The sequence below is a fragment of the Mastomys coucha genome, unplaced genomic scaffold (genome assembly GCF_008632895.1).
Source record: "Mastomys coucha isolate ucsf_1 unplaced genomic scaffold, UCSF_Mcou_1 pScaffold6, whole genome shotgun sequence".
NCBI classification, from domain to species: domain Eukaryota; kingdom Metazoa; phylum Chordata; class Mammalia; order Rodentia; family Muridae; genus Mastomys; species Mastomys coucha.
In genome coordinates, this window is record NW_022196912.1 from 26,121,596 (window position 1) to 26,138,857 (window position 17,262).

The window sequence follows — 17,262 nt, forward strand, 5'->3', positions numbered from 1 at the left end:
AAAAAAAAAAAAACAAAACAAAAAAAAAACAAAAACAAAAAAGAAACCTAGATGAGCTTTGAAATTATGATTAGCCTTTTAAGTCATTCTAAATAAATTAGAGATATATTTTTGAAAAAAGTAAGTTATTCTATTTTATGTAGTTTTCTTTGTAACAGAGTAGAAGTTCAGCTATGAATGGTGCCACACACTAGTAATATAATCTCTCTGGAGGTTAGGCCGCTGGAATATGGAGTTCCTAGCCAGACTCTGCTGCATAGTAAGACCTGGTTCAAAAAGAAAAGAAAGCAAAGATTGTGTGTAGATGGGCACTTAGAATGTAGTGTTATAGTAATATCATAGAGAGCCATACTCTGGGGCCATCATTGCTATTGCTCCTTTGAAAAGGTTCCAAGAACTATGTTTTATTATTAAAAGCTAGTGTTTTATTTTATTTTAAAGGTGTCTGTGTATCTGAGTGTTTATACATGCAGGTGCCCAAGGAGGCAAGAAAAGGGCATTGGATCCCCCGGAGTTGTTATTAGAGGTAGTTGTGAGGGACTGGAGAGCAGGCTCAGTGGTTAAGAGCACTGATTGCTCTTTCAGAGGTCCTGAGTTCAATTCCCAGCAACCACATGGTGGCCCACAACCATCTGTAATGAGATCTGACACCATCTTCTGGTGTGTTTGAAGACAACTATAATTGAAAATAAACTAACTAAATAAATCTTTAGAGGCAGTTGTGAGCTGCCTCATGGCAGTGATGGGAACTGAACTCCAGTCCTTTATAAGAACAGCAAGTTCTCCTGATTGATAAGTTCTCTTTCCCACCCCACATGATTAGTTTCAATTTAGCTACTAATAAGAAATAGCCTTATATCAGCATTTTGCTAAAAGTACAGTAATCAAAGGTAGTAGAGGCAGCAGACAGCAGGATTGAAGTCAGCAAGAGCCATACTGCCTTGCTTCACAGTCCAGGTTGTCTCACGGTTTGGCTTTGTAACCTAAGAATATTATAGCCCCAGTCAGGCTTGTGGATCTCTGTGAATTTGAAGCCAGACTTATCTACATAGAATTTCAGGACTCCCAGGCTACAAAGAAAGGCTCTGTCTCAAAATAGATAGATACATAAATAAATAAAAACATTACAGTGCTGTGTGCCTTCATTCTGAAATATAAGGCTTAAATATGAATTCTGTAAGATATCTGTACTGATACTGGTACATGTTCAACACTCAGTATGTATTGCTGCTGTTAAAGTCACACTGCACTGCTGGTTGGCTCTCTCACTGAATCACAGATTAGATTAGATACAAGGAAAAACAGCAGACCAGATAAGTAGAGTGGGAGATGCCAGTTTCTAATACAAGGATGGGATCTTGTTCCAGCTGCAAATGTATCTACCAAATATGACATTCACTAAAAATTTTCACTAAAGCTAAACTTTAGTGAAACACTGTGCTGTGTTCACAACATAGTGCTGACTCACAACCAACAAATACTTAACTGAATACTATGCTTGGCATTTGAAAGATAGTGATAAAAATGTCAACCAAGGGGCAGGGGTGGGGCACACACCTTTAATCCCAGCACTTAGGAGGGAGAGGCAGGTAGATCTCTATGTTTGAGGCCAGCCTGGTCTACAGAGTGAGTTCCAGGACAGCCAAGGCTACACAGAGAAATTCTGTCTCAAGGGAAAAGAAAACAAAAACAAAAATCCTGTATGTAGTTCAGTGATAGAGCACTTGCCTAGTATGCCAGCATCCTGGGTTCTACCCCAAATTCCTAACACATAGGAGGCTGAGTCAGGAGGATTCCAAGGTCAGCCTGGGCTACATAGGAAGATTCTGTCTCAAAACAAAAGTCAAAAAACCTCTCAGGGGTCGGGGGATGACACAGGGGTAAGAATGCTGCTGCCCAAGTCTCAGGCTTGAGTTTGAACGTAAAAAAGCCAGCCTGGTGGGGACACATTCTCCTGTAACCCCAGTATTTTCATGGGTGGAAAGAGTAGGATCCATCCGTGGGGCTACTAGCTCTCAGCTAGCTCTAAGTTCAGTATAAGACCCTGTCTCAAAGGAACAAGGTGGAACGTGGTAGAGCAGGACATCCAACATTATCTGGCACCTGCATGTGTGCGCACTTACATATGACACACATGTATACATATACCTCTGCATTTCTTCCTTACTGCCTCATCCCTCACAGAGAGACTGCAAATATTTTTAAAAATTGTTCTTCTGAATAGCAAATTATTTTCTCTCTTCTACCTATATCAACTGCTTCTATCTATCCATTTAAGGGAGTGGTATCTTATTGACAAAAAGGAAACGTTATTATTTTTTATGGTATGTGTATGGCTGTTTTGCCTGTGTGTGTGTGTGTGTGTGTGTGTGTGTGTGTGTGTGTGTGTGTGTGTGTGTGCGTACCATGTGCATGCCTGGTGCCTGCAGATGCCAGAAAATCCTTAGAAACTGGACTTACAGGCAACTGCAAGCCACCATGTGGGTGTTGGAAATCAAACTCTTCCAAAATGTGTTCCAAAAGAGCAGCCAGGGCTCTGAACCACGGAATCATCTCTCCAGGCCTGAAAGGAATTTTCTAAGAATGCTTCAGTGCTGTTGGCTTCCTAGTGGCCTGCAGCTCTGATGGCCATTCCATTCTGAGGACCTTCTTGAGATTTGCAAGCACTAATTTCGTTGGTCAGTAAAGCCACGTTTTCTCATTAGTAGGAGGCAGGAATCTAGACAGGCTGTGGATTTGGGGGCAGAGTATGAGAAGTTTCTAGAATACAGTGTAACTATGAGTTGGCTTTCCACATTAGAGATGAGCTTCTCTGGGTGTGAAAAGGTAATAAATAGTTGGTTGTGATATCTGCCAAGAGACATGAAGACTTTGGTGGCCTCAGATCAAACAAAACACTACAGATCATGATATTTTTGTCACCTGTACCCATGTTCAAGACATTAATTTTTCTCCTGTATTTATTTCCTCTGAGAGTATCAATGAGAAAATGAATGCAGTGATTTTTTTTTTAATATTGAAGTAAAGCAGATAACTATATTTAATTCTGAAAGCAACATGGAATGTCATTATTTTGACATTTAGTGTGTGAAAAGCTACTTCTGACTAGGTTCCTCCATAGGAATTTTCTCCTTGTTTTAAGCAGAACAATTGATTTTAAAAAGACCCAGAGGCAAAAGTATAAATTTAGGACTATAAGTAATCCAATCTGCCCAACCTATTCTAAAGCAATTGATTAATTGATTATAACTCAGTGCAGCCATTAGCAATAGCAGACTTGAAGGATTAGAAGTTTGTATGGAGACAGGAAGTCAGATGAACAGTTTAGAATTGGAATTTAGTCTGGCAAGGCCTATTTCTATTAACAAGCAGAGTCAAGCCAAGCACTGTGGCTCAGGCCTTTTATCACAGCACTTGGAATGGGAAACCTGGCGGTTAACTTGGACTATTCTCGGAGACCCTGCCTTAAAAAAAAAAGACTCGGGGCTGGTGAGATGGCTCAGCGGGTAAGAGCACTGACTGCTCTTCCGAAGGTCATGAGTTCAAATCCCAGCAACCACATGGTGGCTCACAACCACCCGTAAGGAGGTCTGATGCCCTCTTCTGAGGTGTCTGAAGTCAGCTACAGTGTACTTATGTATAGTAATAAATAAATCTTTAAAAAAAAAAAAAACAAAACTCAGAGGCCTGAATCTGCCCCAAATCTGCTCCTTACAATTCACTTTTCATTTTGGATTTCCTCCTTTAATTTTTTTTTTGAAGGTTCCCTACTCAGAAATGAAATTAGTTTGAGGATAGAGTAGGAAGTGCATGGGTAAATGGACACTCTGCGTCTCCTGAACTAAATCCCCAGAGCCTTTACATGAATGTACTATGAAACCTGCAGCACAGACTGTCCCCAGGCAGAGCTGAGCAAGTCACACTCAGATGCAATGGGGCTTGGGCAATTTACCAGAGGCTACACCACTCCCAACAATGACGCCCCTCTCCCCAATAGCCATTAACTACCAGAAATATTTTGAAAAGAAGTCTAGTGGGTAGGAGCAGGAGCTCAGACACATACACACACACACACACACACACACAAATGTAATATTTAAAAGGAGAGTAAAACCAGATTAATCAAAAACAAGTGGTACAAGCTAGGCTTGGTGGCATATGCCAGCCACTCAGGCTGCTGAGGTAGGATTTTCATTTTGAGGCCAGCCTGAGCTCCATAATGAGACTAGCTCATCAAACAAGAAAACAGAAAGCCAGGGTGGAATCATAGCTCACTGGTAAAGCACTGTGTTCAGTTCCCAGTATACCACCACCACCATTAAAGAACAGGCACAATAGGCAAGTTAGTCATTTGTATTTCTTTATATTAGACTGCAAAGCAGGAGTGACGTTCCATCTCGAAATAGGCTTTTCCTTTGGGTGGGCAGTTGGGTGGTGGTCCACTTACCATGGCCCAGGCTGGCCTGAAACTCAGCTTTCTGAGTCCTGGAATACCACGGTATGCCAGTACACCCTAGAGTAACCTCTTTATAATCTGTTGCCTCCCACTATCCCACAGCTCTGTGGCGCTGTGGCCTTGTGAGTGAGAGAGAACTCCTTCTTGTTGAACTTATTTTACCTTGAAAACTGCATATCGGAGCCCACCCCCACCCTGCCTGCCCTGCACACATCAGGAACCATAGCTGGTCCTTTGCCTGCATTCTTCCTTCCCTTCTCCAGTCCTGGTACTTATTAATGTAATGTAAATGTCTTTTCTTTCAGTCCTCCTCGCCCTCTGACCAATATGAATGACACCGTGCTTAGCCACATGTCCTCTGGAGTGCCCACTCCCACCAAGAGGTAGGTATGTCTTGTACCTCAAAGCTGGGAACAGACTTCTGCCACCTATGAGATTGTGCTCTTGGAAACCAGGCTTGGGCTGAGAGCTCCGCTGGTCAGGAAGGCCAACACTCTTAACCCCGCTAATGGCCTTATTCTCCATCCCCCTTCTGACTCTAATACAGCTGTTGACAGCTCTGACTAGTGCCAAAAGTGGAAGTGCTGTTGTGACAAGCAGCAGTGTCAGAGTAGATTAGGCATATTGGGATCTTTACTAATATTAAGCACAATTTAATAATCATACATTTCAACAATTTTGCATTTGACTTTCTAATATTGCAGGTAATTTCTGCTTCTGATCTTAGTCTGTGGACTGATAATTAATCTCTTATAAGATATTCCAAGTCATTCTGTATATGGTTCATAAGCACTTAAGTAGAAAGCCTCAAGTCCCTCAGTCTTAGTTATACAGAGAATTTGCTTTAGGGTCTTTTAAGGCATGAAAACTCTAAACTCCTTCCTCTTTTTTATTTAATTTTTCTCTTGTTCAGAATTCTCATAGGCAGACTTAAAAGAACTATATTGAATGACATACTTTCTATTTGATTTAAGCTGTTCTATGACCAGAGCTATACAGAAACTCCCTCGCGGGCACAACCATTAAAGAATTCTTTCAACAGTCATCACTTGAAAAGGAGAAAAAAAAAAAATCACAGACATTCCAATTCACCCAGCATGACATCCCATCCATCCTCCCTGGAAAAAAACCAGAAGCACTTTGTGCCATATGTGCTGAGCAGTTTGTGTTGATGCAGCTATAGAAATGGGGTCGTCCTAGTAATAATTTGACTCTGTATATGATCCTGAAGGCAGCAGTGGTTGTTCCCATTGGCTAAAACCTCCCAGAGCAGCGTTTCCCAAACCTGCAGAAGAGAAGAATCCCCTGGGGCACTTGTTAAAAATACACATTTCAGGGACCATGTCAGACTCAATGAATCAGAATCTCCAAGAACAGGATAAGGAGAGGCTGTGTGTTTAACAAATTCTCTGGGTGGTTTTTGTCATCAAACCAATTTGGGGAATAACCTTAGCAGGAAGCAGAGGAGCTGGCTGCCAGGCTCCCTTAGAAAGAGGACTTAGAGACTGAATAAATCAGTGGCCTGGTGAGACAGCTCTTTCTGTGTGGAGATCCAGCACCTGGAACAGGTAAGACACTGCCTGCTGCCTCCTGAGGGCACTTCTAGCAAGGAGCAACCATTCCCTGGGAGCAGAGCCAAGCAGGAAGTGGTGTAGGCGAGGCACATGAGTTTGGATCTTGCTTTCACCTGACTTTAGACATGTTTCTTTAGTTCTTTAATCTATGGAGCTGATGATGATATCCACCTTGTGAGGTTTACATGAGGACTTAATAAACTGCCTATATTATTTTAGAGGCAACTGGAGTAAGAGATCCAGTGAGAAAGACAGAGAATGGGTTACAAATTATATCCCCAAGGACCCAGAACAGCCGCCTGCCCTATCCTCAACTTTTTATATATATATTAAAAGCCATAATATTTCAATTCTATACTCTCCACTGAGAATATTCTTACTTTAAAACTAGAAGACAGGGCAGGTTATTGAAAGAATTGAGCTTGGAAATGTATGTTAGCTTTAGTATTGTCACCTCCTGAGCTTCACCTGGTTAGCTTCATCTGAGTTCTTCTCATAGTTTACTAGTTTTGCTCCTCTGCATCACCAGAGAACCTGAAACCTCAAAGTGTCTGGGAGTACCAGGATAAGATACTAGGCATTCAGTGATCCCAGGTGAGTTAGCTACAAGAAGCCATCAGACAGAGAGTGTCTTCCTCACGGTGATTTATCGCTCAGGAAGATGAACAAAAGGGACTCTTGTCCTACATTAACCACAGACATTTTCATAGACAAACCATAGGCTTGCTGTATTATACCCAAGCTACCAGGGTCAGTCTTAAAATTATGACTGCCATTTTTTAGAGTTGGATCAGACAGTAGAATATATTCCAGATTAAGACCTTATTATAAAATCAGCATGTCAGCTGGCATCTTGGTCTGTATGAAATTAGTCCTAGAGCAGATATCACAGTGTATCCATGGCAGCTAACAGGGCTATGCAGCTTGAAGAAGTGCAGCTCAAGAGAAGCTGACATTGTACCCTGGGTACATAGAATCCTAGGGGATTTCATATATGTCCAGCAGGAGATCTTGAGATACCACATGTAGTAATAGTTTGTACATGTGGCTTTTCATGGTTCCAGTAACCACGGAGTCTAAACTGAAGATAGTATGTTGACTTTTGCGAGGCTCCACAGAAGTAACTACACCCCTGCTCCTGAGTGTTGTCAGACTCGAGTTTCCAATCTGTGAAAGCCAGGTGTGTCTTCCCAACACGAGGTCTGGAGCTACTGAGGCAGGAGTTCTGAAAGGGACAGTGCTACTCTCTAAAAAAAGCAGTATAGAACTCAGCACGAAGTATAAACCACAAATAAGATCATACAAGAAATATGTAATGTGGTATGAAAAATGGGAGAATATTTTAAGCAAATTGGTTTTTATCTTTTTTTTTAATTAATCATTTACTTTTGTGAGGTAAAGTTTCATGTATCCCAGCTGGCCTTGATCTACCTCTTGAGTGCCTTCACTACACTACCTGCTTTGTGGTTCTGGAGAGCAAGGCCAGGGCCTCATGCATGCCAGGCAGAGACACTTCCAACTGAGCTACAGCCTCGCCTACCTTTTGTAATTGGCAGTGCATATCTGAATGGTTTTGACTAGAGTTGTCAAAAATAATGCTATATTAGCTAAAATAAAAGAGATGACTTTTTAAATGGAAAAGATTCTGGCTGTTGTGTGAGATACTAGAAATTATATTCCTGGAAGTTTGTTCTCTATGGGTTTGCTCTTTGTAATATCCCCCCAATAGGGCAGCTGGAGAGCTCAGTGGTTAAGCATGCCTTCTTCAAAATCACTAGGACCAGAGCTTGGATTCCAGCATATAACAAGCCTAGAATACTGAGAGGTAGAAGGACCAGTGGGGCTTGCTGCTTTCTAGGCTAGCTCAGAAAACTAAACTCCATGTTCAGGGAAGAGCCCATGCCTTAAAGAGATAGGTAGAGTATGATAAGGAACTCTGGGTGCACTGTCTGGCCTCTGCTCAAGAGCACACATGCACAGGGATGCACACATGCATATAAGCTTGCATATACACATACTCCTTTTTTAAAAAAATTATTTGTTTTATTTTGTATGGATAAGTATTTTACTGCATACATATATATGTTCACCACATGCATGTGTGGTGCCGTGGATCCCACAAAACTGGAGTTACAGACAGGTGTAAGCTTGCCATGTGAGTTCTGGGAATTGCACCCAGGTTCTCTAGACCAGTAGCCAGCACTCCTAACATCTGAGCAATTTCTCCAGTCCTGCACAGTTGCTCTTAAATGCACACAAGACACATGTACACTTAGATGCACACAGTTACACAATAAATCAACTTTTTTTTAAATATCTAGATATGTTTACAGCTAAAAAGAAATTTTGTCTTTACCTTCAACTAAATAGCTTCTTTCAATTCATTTTCTTTGTATTCATTAGAATAACAGATTTAAACAATTTTAAAACAGTTTGAAAAACTTTGAAAACTTAAAAAAAACAACAAGAAGTTTAATCTCCTCTTCACTATATATTCTCTTTTCTGGCCTGCTTTTTTCTCAAGGCTCCAAATGTAGATTGAGCTGGTGTACAGCTCTTGCCCCATTCTGCATTAACTTATACTCACATAGATGTGGGAAGCGGAAGTTAGTATTTTATTTCAAATATCTTTAAACTTTTAGCTTTAATTATTTGTGAATATTTCAGTGCTTACAGTTCTATGAAAATTTCATGTGACTACACAGCAGCAAAAATCATCAATCTGAAACTTTTTGTTTTATACATTTGGTTGATATATGAGTTACAGCGTCTTATATTCCAAAGGCTTTATTTCTTATTGTTTTGTTTTGTTTTATTGAAACAGGTCTCACATTTGCAGGTCTTGTGCATACTGTAGTCCAGGTTAGCCCCCAAACTCTACATCCCATGCCTCTGCCTCCCAAGGGCTGGGATGACAGGCGTCACACCACAACACTCAACAGATTTCAGTTGTTCAACCCTTACTGTCACATGTACAAACCACAAAGTCCAAGCAGAGGGAGAGAGGGAGGACTGGATCCACACTGATCACAGCACAGGATACTACCTATCACTTAACCTCCTTCTCTCATAGACTGTCAACACTTTTCCTATTACTATTGGCAGATAGACACACATACACCATTGGAACAGATAGTCCTGTGCACACCAGACCCTCGGCCCTCTAGGAGCTGTGCTTTTCAACCCTATGATTTGCGAAACATCCAAGGAAGGATTCTTGGGGCCTAGATGTGTCACTGCCCATCAAGGGTCGTGCCCTTGATATCTGCAACATCAAAGCAATAAGGGCATATTGTCAAGAAAAGTCCTGGGACAGAAAAGCTATAAAGGTTGCTATTGAACACATAGTTATGTTCATGTGTGTACATAGATGTATACACACACACACACACACACACACACACACATTCTAAGACTTGTTTCTGCTACCAGGCTTTTTTTCCCATAAGGTAACTGTCTGTGCAACTATAGGTGCCCTCATGCCTTTCTTTCCTGGGCCCTCTCTGCCTCCTGTGGAAAATGCCAGGTTGAGGCTATCCAGTTTGAACCCATTGGTCCACATAAAGTTGAGTGTCTTTTGGTGACACCATATAATATACTCTTTTTTTCTCTCCAAACTATGCATTTTAAGTTTTTTTCTTCAAATGATGCATTTTAAGGTCTCAGTTAGACTTAGTGTGGTGCTACACTATGTACCTATTATCCCAGCACTCAGGAGGTAGAGGCAGAGGGCTGGGAGTTCAAGGCCAGTCTTTACATGAAACCCAGTCTCAAAAACCAAACCAAACCAAAAAACCTTAAACATGCCTTTAACCCCAGCACTTATGAGGCAGAAGCAGGCAGATCTCTTTGAGTTTGAGGCCAGTCTGGTCTACAGAGTGAGATCCAGGTCAGCCAGGGCTACACAGAGAAACCCTAAACAAACAAAAACAAAAAACAAAAAGAAAGAAAAGCAAGAATTAGTGAGGGTTTTAGAAAACAACTGGCTGGTTTGCATTCTTCATGAAAAGCCCTCCAAGTCAACACAGGAATTATGTTTTTTCTTCAGTCTTCTTTTGAAAGACAGAAAAGCATAGTAATTAAAAATTAACACATTATCAGAAGAAACTGCAGGGCCCTCAGTGTTGGCAGGTACCCAAAGCCATCCTGGGCCTGGGCATTCTGCCAGTGTTCAGCCTCTTCTGGGTTGGGATTAGATTCCATTTCCATTTAAGATTTAAGGTGGACTTTTTACCAATTTCCCCTCACACTGGCAGAAACAGACAATTTTAATATTTTCAGACAGACACTTGCGAACATAAATCTGAGAAGTTGCAGCTGACAGCATAGCAGCAGCTCCTTCCTCTGTTTGGACTGAGGCCGACATCACTGAACAGGTTGTGGCCTCACAGTGTGGAAGGAACTGGTGTGGAATTGTACTCATTGTTAAATCCAAACTGAGAGAGAGGCTCTGGAGATTTTGTATATTGGTCAGCTGAGGAAAAGGAAAGATAATGTTCTGGGTTCCTTCCTGGCTTTCATTAAGGTAATTTTGGTCAAACACAGGAGGGAAACTTGGGCAAGAAGCCAGCAAGCTTGTGCTGAATTAGAGGTGCTTGTGGGACACCCTAGAGTTCCTAATACCTAATTCTTCCATCTGCCAGCAAAGGGCATGCAAATACAAAGATCTAACAAACTTCTAGTGAACAATACACACACACCTTCTCCTTGTTCCTCCCTTTCTTACCAGGCATTTTGTCTCTGCTTTCTCTAATTCAGGTATAATCTCTCCCTCTTTCCCCTCCCTCTAACTCTGGTTTCTTTTTTATTCATTGGTTGGTGGGGCTTTTGGTTTTGTTTTTTGGTTTTTGGGGTTTTGTTTGTTTGTTTGTTTGTTTGCAATAGTCTCATGTAGCCCAAGCTAGCCTCAAACTATGTAGCTAAGGATGGCTTGAACTTCTGTTCTTCCTGCCCCCACCACCCAAGTACTGAGATTAGTTATGCATCCCATGCCTAGTTTATTCAGTGCTAGGGTATGAAACCCGGACTTCTTATATATTATGTGAGTGCTCTACAAACTGCTACATACCCAGCCCCCCAACCCCTCACACACACTTTTTCCACAATTTTCATATGCTCTGTAGCCCCTTTATAATAGCCCCCTTTCTCTTGTCTCTGCCAGAGGAGCTGCCTCTGGGCTGCTGCTCTCAGGTGCCCGTGCTGGGACGCGGTCTTGCCCAACGAAGGTAGCTCCTGTACAGGTGCTGAATCCCTCTTATCCAGCTTAGACCTACTGTGTTTGCCCAGTGACATGTCACTGGTTTAATAACAAGCTATTGAAACATTCCAGTTTCCTTTATCTGGTGAAGCGTATTTAGAATCAGAGCTGTGGCTGCATTTATCTTTTCAGAAAGCTTCTGTCCTCACCTTAAACCCAACTTAGCCATTTTCTTTGCAATAAGAGGGATTTTTTTTCCCTGAAATTCAAGTCTGATGGTGTCACTATCCTAAAAAGAACCTTGCAAGTTTTCTCTGGTTTGTGATAACATCATTCCCACACTAGCCATGCTTCCATCTTTATGCTCACTCTACGGCAGCCACTAGTCACACGTGGCTCCTAACAACTTAGAATGTGGTTAAAATGACATGGAAAATGACTTTCATTTCATTTTAATTAATTAGCATTTAAAAACAGCTGCATATAGCTAGCTGGTACATGCAGAAAAGAAAGATTTTTTTTTTTTTTTTTTGCTTTGTTGCGATTTTCATTTGTGAAAGTTTTTCCTGTGGTCAGTGTGAGGTAGAAGTCACTTGGTGACTGGGATAACAGCACCTCATCCTTCATTAGTGAAGGTGGGTGGTGCTAACAGGGCTCTGAGAGGTCCCCTTTGTAGCCTGGCCTATGCAGAAGACCTGACAAGTCATTTGGCCACCTGTCTTTCTCTGTCTGGGCTCTCCTTGGACAGCACCTTTTTTCTCTCATTGCCTGATATTGCATTAAGAGCCCAGGGGCAGTGAATCAAAAAGCTGTCTTTCTCTAACTCCTTTGTCTTTCTGAATGTTTGAGTTCTTTAAGAAAAATCAGTGTTGGGGAGGTGGCTCTTGCTGTGGACCATGTTAGGGCCCCAGCAGCCTTGTCAGAGACCCATGTGTGGTTGTGTGTATGCCTGTAACTCCAGTATTGTTGGGGACTTGGGTGAATACAGGAAGATCACTAGGCTTGCTGGCTGCCAAGTGAAGGAAAGCCTGTCTGAAAGCCGTAAGGCAGAGAATAATAGAGTAGGCTGCCAGACATCTTCCTTTGGTCTCCACACACACACACATGTACATGTATCTTACACACCCTCCCTGCACAAAATTACATTAAATTAAGAAAAGAAAGAGATACAGTCCAGACAAGGACACTCTGCCAACCCATCTCCCCGACTGACTCATTGGCACTGTGTTTCTTTTGGTGATAGGAAAAAAGAAGGTTTGATTTGGCCACAGGACTGCTTACGGTGTCATGGATGACACCTGTAGCCATTTTTTTTCCCTGTGGAGCTTGGAGTATTTGAGATGCTCATTTTGCCATAGAGGGATCTAGGGTAATCCACAGCTACTACCATCTACCAGGTCTATACCACTGCTCTGTGTGTATCCCTATCCTGTCTCATTTCCAGAAAGGCTTTCTGTTGAAGTCACTGGGTACTTGGGATATTTGGTACAGATTTTTTTGTTTGTTAGTTTGTTTCAATTTGTTTGGGGTTCTTAAACTTTATTTTACATATAGGAGTGTTTTGCTTGCATGTATTAAATCACGTGCATGCCTGGTGCCTACAGAGGCCAGAAAATGGTGTCAGGTCCTCTGGAACTGGAGTTAGAGACGGCTGTGGTATCATATGGGTGCTAGGAACTGAACCTGGGTCCTCTGCAAAAGCAGTAGGTGTCTTAGCTGCCAAGTCACTGCCAGCCCCTGGGTATTTGTTTTTAATTATTCTCTTCCAGGATGTCTCCCGCTCCTCTCACAGGGGCCAAATTTCTCCTGCTATATTAAAACACTAACATTTCTCTGAACCCAAGGAAAACCAAGGGCTTTCCAGAGCCAGGAAATGGCCTTGGGGTTTCCTGTTGGGATCACCTGGTTTTCCCTGCTGATCTCTGAGCTCGTTAGTACTGTGAATATAGCTGCTGCCATGTCTTCCCTGAGTGCTTCATACCATTTGACCAAACATGCTTTTTCCTTCCCAACCTTGTATTTAGAAGATGAAAAGGAAAACAACTAACATTCAAAGGAAGTGAATTGTTTGCTGTACTCTGAGTTCTGATCTCTCCCCCCCTTCCCCAGGCTCTAAGTCCCTACAGCTCCGTGGTCCCGTGTGCTGCGTTTCTTCAGGTCGCTGATTTGAGCCTTCTGTTAGTGACTCCACATCCAATCCCCAACCACATCAGTTTCCTGAGTTCCACTCGGAAGCACTGGGGGTGCTTCCGTGGTACCTCAGCTCCCTCAGTGTAGATCTGAGCTTCCTTCCCTCTCATACCTGCTCCACCTCATCTCAGTGAAGAGCAGCACCGGCTGCTCCCTTCTGCTCAGCTCCAGTGAGCAGTCACCACATCACGGATGTGATCTTTATTGAGTAATTATTTATATGTAATTAAATTCACTAGTTAAATCTACATACCCACAACTGCCTCATTTTACATTTGACTTTTTAAAACTTATTTATTTGAAGCTGGGAGGCCTTTAATTCCAGCACTCAGGAGGCAGAGACAGGCAGATCTCTGAGTTTGAGGCCTGCCTGATCTACATAGTTGTAGAGCAACCAGACCTACATAGTATGTCAGTCTCTCTCTCTCTCTCTCTCTCTCTCTCTCTCTCTCTCTCTCTCTCTCTCTCTCTCTCTCTCTCTTTCTCTCTCTCTCTTCATTTTCCTCCCCCTTTCTCCCCACTTCCTCCCTTTTTCTCATATACATATGAGAAATACATATGTGTGTGTGTGTGTGTATTTAAATATATAACATATATATGTAAATAATATGTGTTTTAACATACAGTTTAACAAACTGGTCAGTGTTGCTCTCTACTTCTTTAGTGCCTAATCTTGTCCCAAATTTGAAAATATTTAAAAAACTCCCGAACTCTACAGAGAGGTTGGCACACTGAGGGAGCTGTATGTGCGGAGGTGCATACCTTTAACCCCAGCACTCAGGAGGCAGAAGCAGGTGGGTCCCTATGAGTTTGAGGCCAGTCTGGTCTACATATGGAGGTCTAAGGCAGCCAAGACTATATAAAGAGACCTTGTCTCAAGCTCCCCCAAAACCAATAATTTGTATTATGTTTTTATGTATTTGGGAGAGGAAGGCATGTGTCTATTCCCTCCTCCTGTCAGGTGGGTCGCAGGGATCAAATTGTCGTATTAGGCTTGGCAGCAAGGATCTTCCCCTTCCGAGCCATCTCAATGGACTGCATTTGACTTGTGGTTGTTTGTTATTGCTACCTTGTTTCCTGAATATTGGCTCTCTTGTTCTCATTTTGATCTATGGTTTAATGACAAAGGTCAGGTATTCCATGATGCTCTTTGTTCTAGTCTTGTGCATTGGCCTTCATTCATTATGCATGGCATTATCTGTTAGGTTTTACCACAGTCCCTTCAAACTTAGACCAAACTGAAGAGTACCTGAGACTTGTGCGCCAAGTCTGTCAGGGACAACACAAGCTAGCATGTTGTAGCCTGGAATGGCCCTGTTAGATTTGGAGCACCTTGCCCATTGATATCGGCTGGAGAGGGTTACCAAGGAAATAGAGCATGTTACTTCCAGAACTTCTTGTCCCTGTGTTATGTCACTATAGAAGAGTGTACCCTCCTAGGTTCTCACTATGATCATAGTGCATCCCTGGGGACACCTAAATTCACCCAAGGCACTGAGGACTCTAGAACATATTTGGAGTTAAAGTCAGTTTAAACAAAGTAGTAAAACCAGTCAGTGTTGCTGTATGCTTCCTTTGAGCCTAATATTGACCCAAATTTAAAAATATAGCATAAAGACTCCCAAGCCCTACATAGATGTTGGCATACTGAGTGAGCTGTATCCAGCCTCAGACTCTGTGTCAGCTAACAATTGTCTGCAAACTGCACCCTACAAGTAACAGCCTCATTTTGTAAATAAAGTTTTATTACCATACAGCCATGTCCATCTGACTACATGCTATCTGTAATTGCTTCCTCTAAAATAGCAAGTGAGCAGTTATAGCAAAAATCCCCTGGGCTCCTCCAGACCCTAAAATATTCACTATCTGGCCTTTTGAGAAAAGCAGCCATTTTAACTTAATGGATTTAGAATAAGGATGCTAAACTGATAAGCTACATTTCTAAAGACAAACTGCTCTTATTAAACTCTGGAATATCATAGCCAAGAAAGAGTACTTTGGAAATCAGTCTGTTGTGGCTCATTATTGAGTTCAATACAGGAGATAACAACCTCTCAATACAGCGGGTTACGGAGGCCTTCACATCTATTTTGTTAATAGTAGCCTCTGATTATTGAAGGGGGAAAAAAACCAAAGGTACAAAATTTGATTCTCTTCCAACTTCTTCAGCAGGCCTGTGGGCCGAGTAATGGGGAGCTGAGCAGAGCTGAGTGTCTGAACTCCGACAGAGTAAGAGCACAGCAGACACTGGGATCTGAGCAGCCTGCCCTTAGTCATCGGGAGGACTGCTTCCACGGAGGCACAGAGTATTCATGAATAATTGTCAACCAGTGTATTAGAAGTCACTTAATGCTTTTAGCCTTCGTTGGAGGTCAGTCCCCTAAATGTATAGCACTTTGAATAGAAATTAAGGAGTTGAAAGACATCATGGTCTTAAATTCTGTCGTAATGTCACCATCTAATCTAAAACTCTGAAACTTTCCATCCATTTCATATTCTAAATTTTTATGCACAGTATTCACCATTATTATTTCATTATATTGTAAAATTATTACTCTTGGACTGGTGAGACGGCTCAGTGAGTAAATGAGTAAAGGTGCTTGCTGCCAAGCTTGGGGACTTGAGTTCCATCCTCAGAACCCACATGGTTGGAGGAGAGAACGAGTGCCACAGAGTTGACCTCTGACTTCCACACTCTCTATGACATACTGTGCCTACACATGTGTGCATGCACAAAATAAATAAATTTTGAAGATGATTACTCTTCATCTCCTCCACTAGAATAGAAGCTGCTTTGGTTGCTGTCAGTAATTAATTAGTTCTAAAGAAGTAATTGTGACGGTATATGATGCCATATGCTTGTAATCCTAGCATTTGGAATGACTGAGGGTTCAACTCCAGTATGGCACGGTGGCACACACCTTAAATGCTAGCATTGGGAGTCAGAGGCAGGCTGGTTTCAAGTTTGAGGCCAGCTTGTCTACATAGTGAATTCCAGGACAACCATAGTTGTACAGAGAAACCCCGTCTGAAGGAGTGCAGGGGAATTCAATTCTAGCCTCAGCCATAAATCAAGTTTGAGACCAGCATGAGATGTATGAGACCATGTCTCAAAAACTCAATAGCAGGGCCATTGAGATGGCTCAGTAGGTAAAGGCTCAGGCCACCAAGCCTGATATCCAGTTTCATCTCTGGGACCCACATGGTGGAAGGAGAGAACCACCTCTCATAGTTTGTCCTCTGACCTTACACACATGCCATGATACATTTGCTCCCACACACATCTATAGATACACTGTATTAGTTACTTTGCTGTTACTGTGATAAAATACCATAACCAAGGCAACTTATTATATAAGAATGCTTTGGGGATTGTTTTTGTTATTGTTATTGGTTTTGTTTGTTTGTTTTTGGCTTATATTTCCAGAGGGTTAGGATTCCATCATGATAGGGAGGCAGGGCAGCAGGCATGGTGGCAGGAGAAGCTGAGAACACCTGCTTTCACATGCAGGCATGGAACATAGAGAACAAAATAGAAGTGGTGGAAGGCTTTTAATACTGAAGCCTATCCATGGTGACATACTTTCTCCAGCTGCACCACCTAAACCTCACCACCAACATCACCACTAACTAGGGACCAAGTACTCAAATGCCTGAGACCATAGGGGATATTTCTCTTTCAGTCATTTTAAATAGAAAAATTCAGGGCCAAGAAGTAGCTCAGTGGGCAAAAGCACTTGCTGCACGGGCATCTCTGGTAGATAGAATGGTGCATATTTGTAATCCTAACACGCTTACTGAGCTTTCAGAGACAGAAGACGCCCCTGGAACCTCGTGGACCAACT

The 17,262-nt window shown here is 42.2% G+C and overlaps 1 protein-coding gene across 18 annotated transcripts in view; it reads left to right on the plus strand.

Annotated features, from left to right (window-relative positions):
• Positions 1-17,262, plus strand: part of Dtnb (dystrobrevin beta) — a 207,203-nt gene that overhangs the window by 132,771 nt on the left and 57,170 nt on the right. For all 18 annotated transcript variants that reach the window (XM_031356373.1, XM_031356381.1, XM_031356374.1 and 15 more), the window contains exon 10: positions 4,762-4,839. In XM_031356373.1, the coding sequence (XP_031212233.1) occupies positions 4,762-4,839 (78 nt within the window). The remainder of the gene's footprint in view (positions 1-4,761; positions 4,840-17,262) is intronic.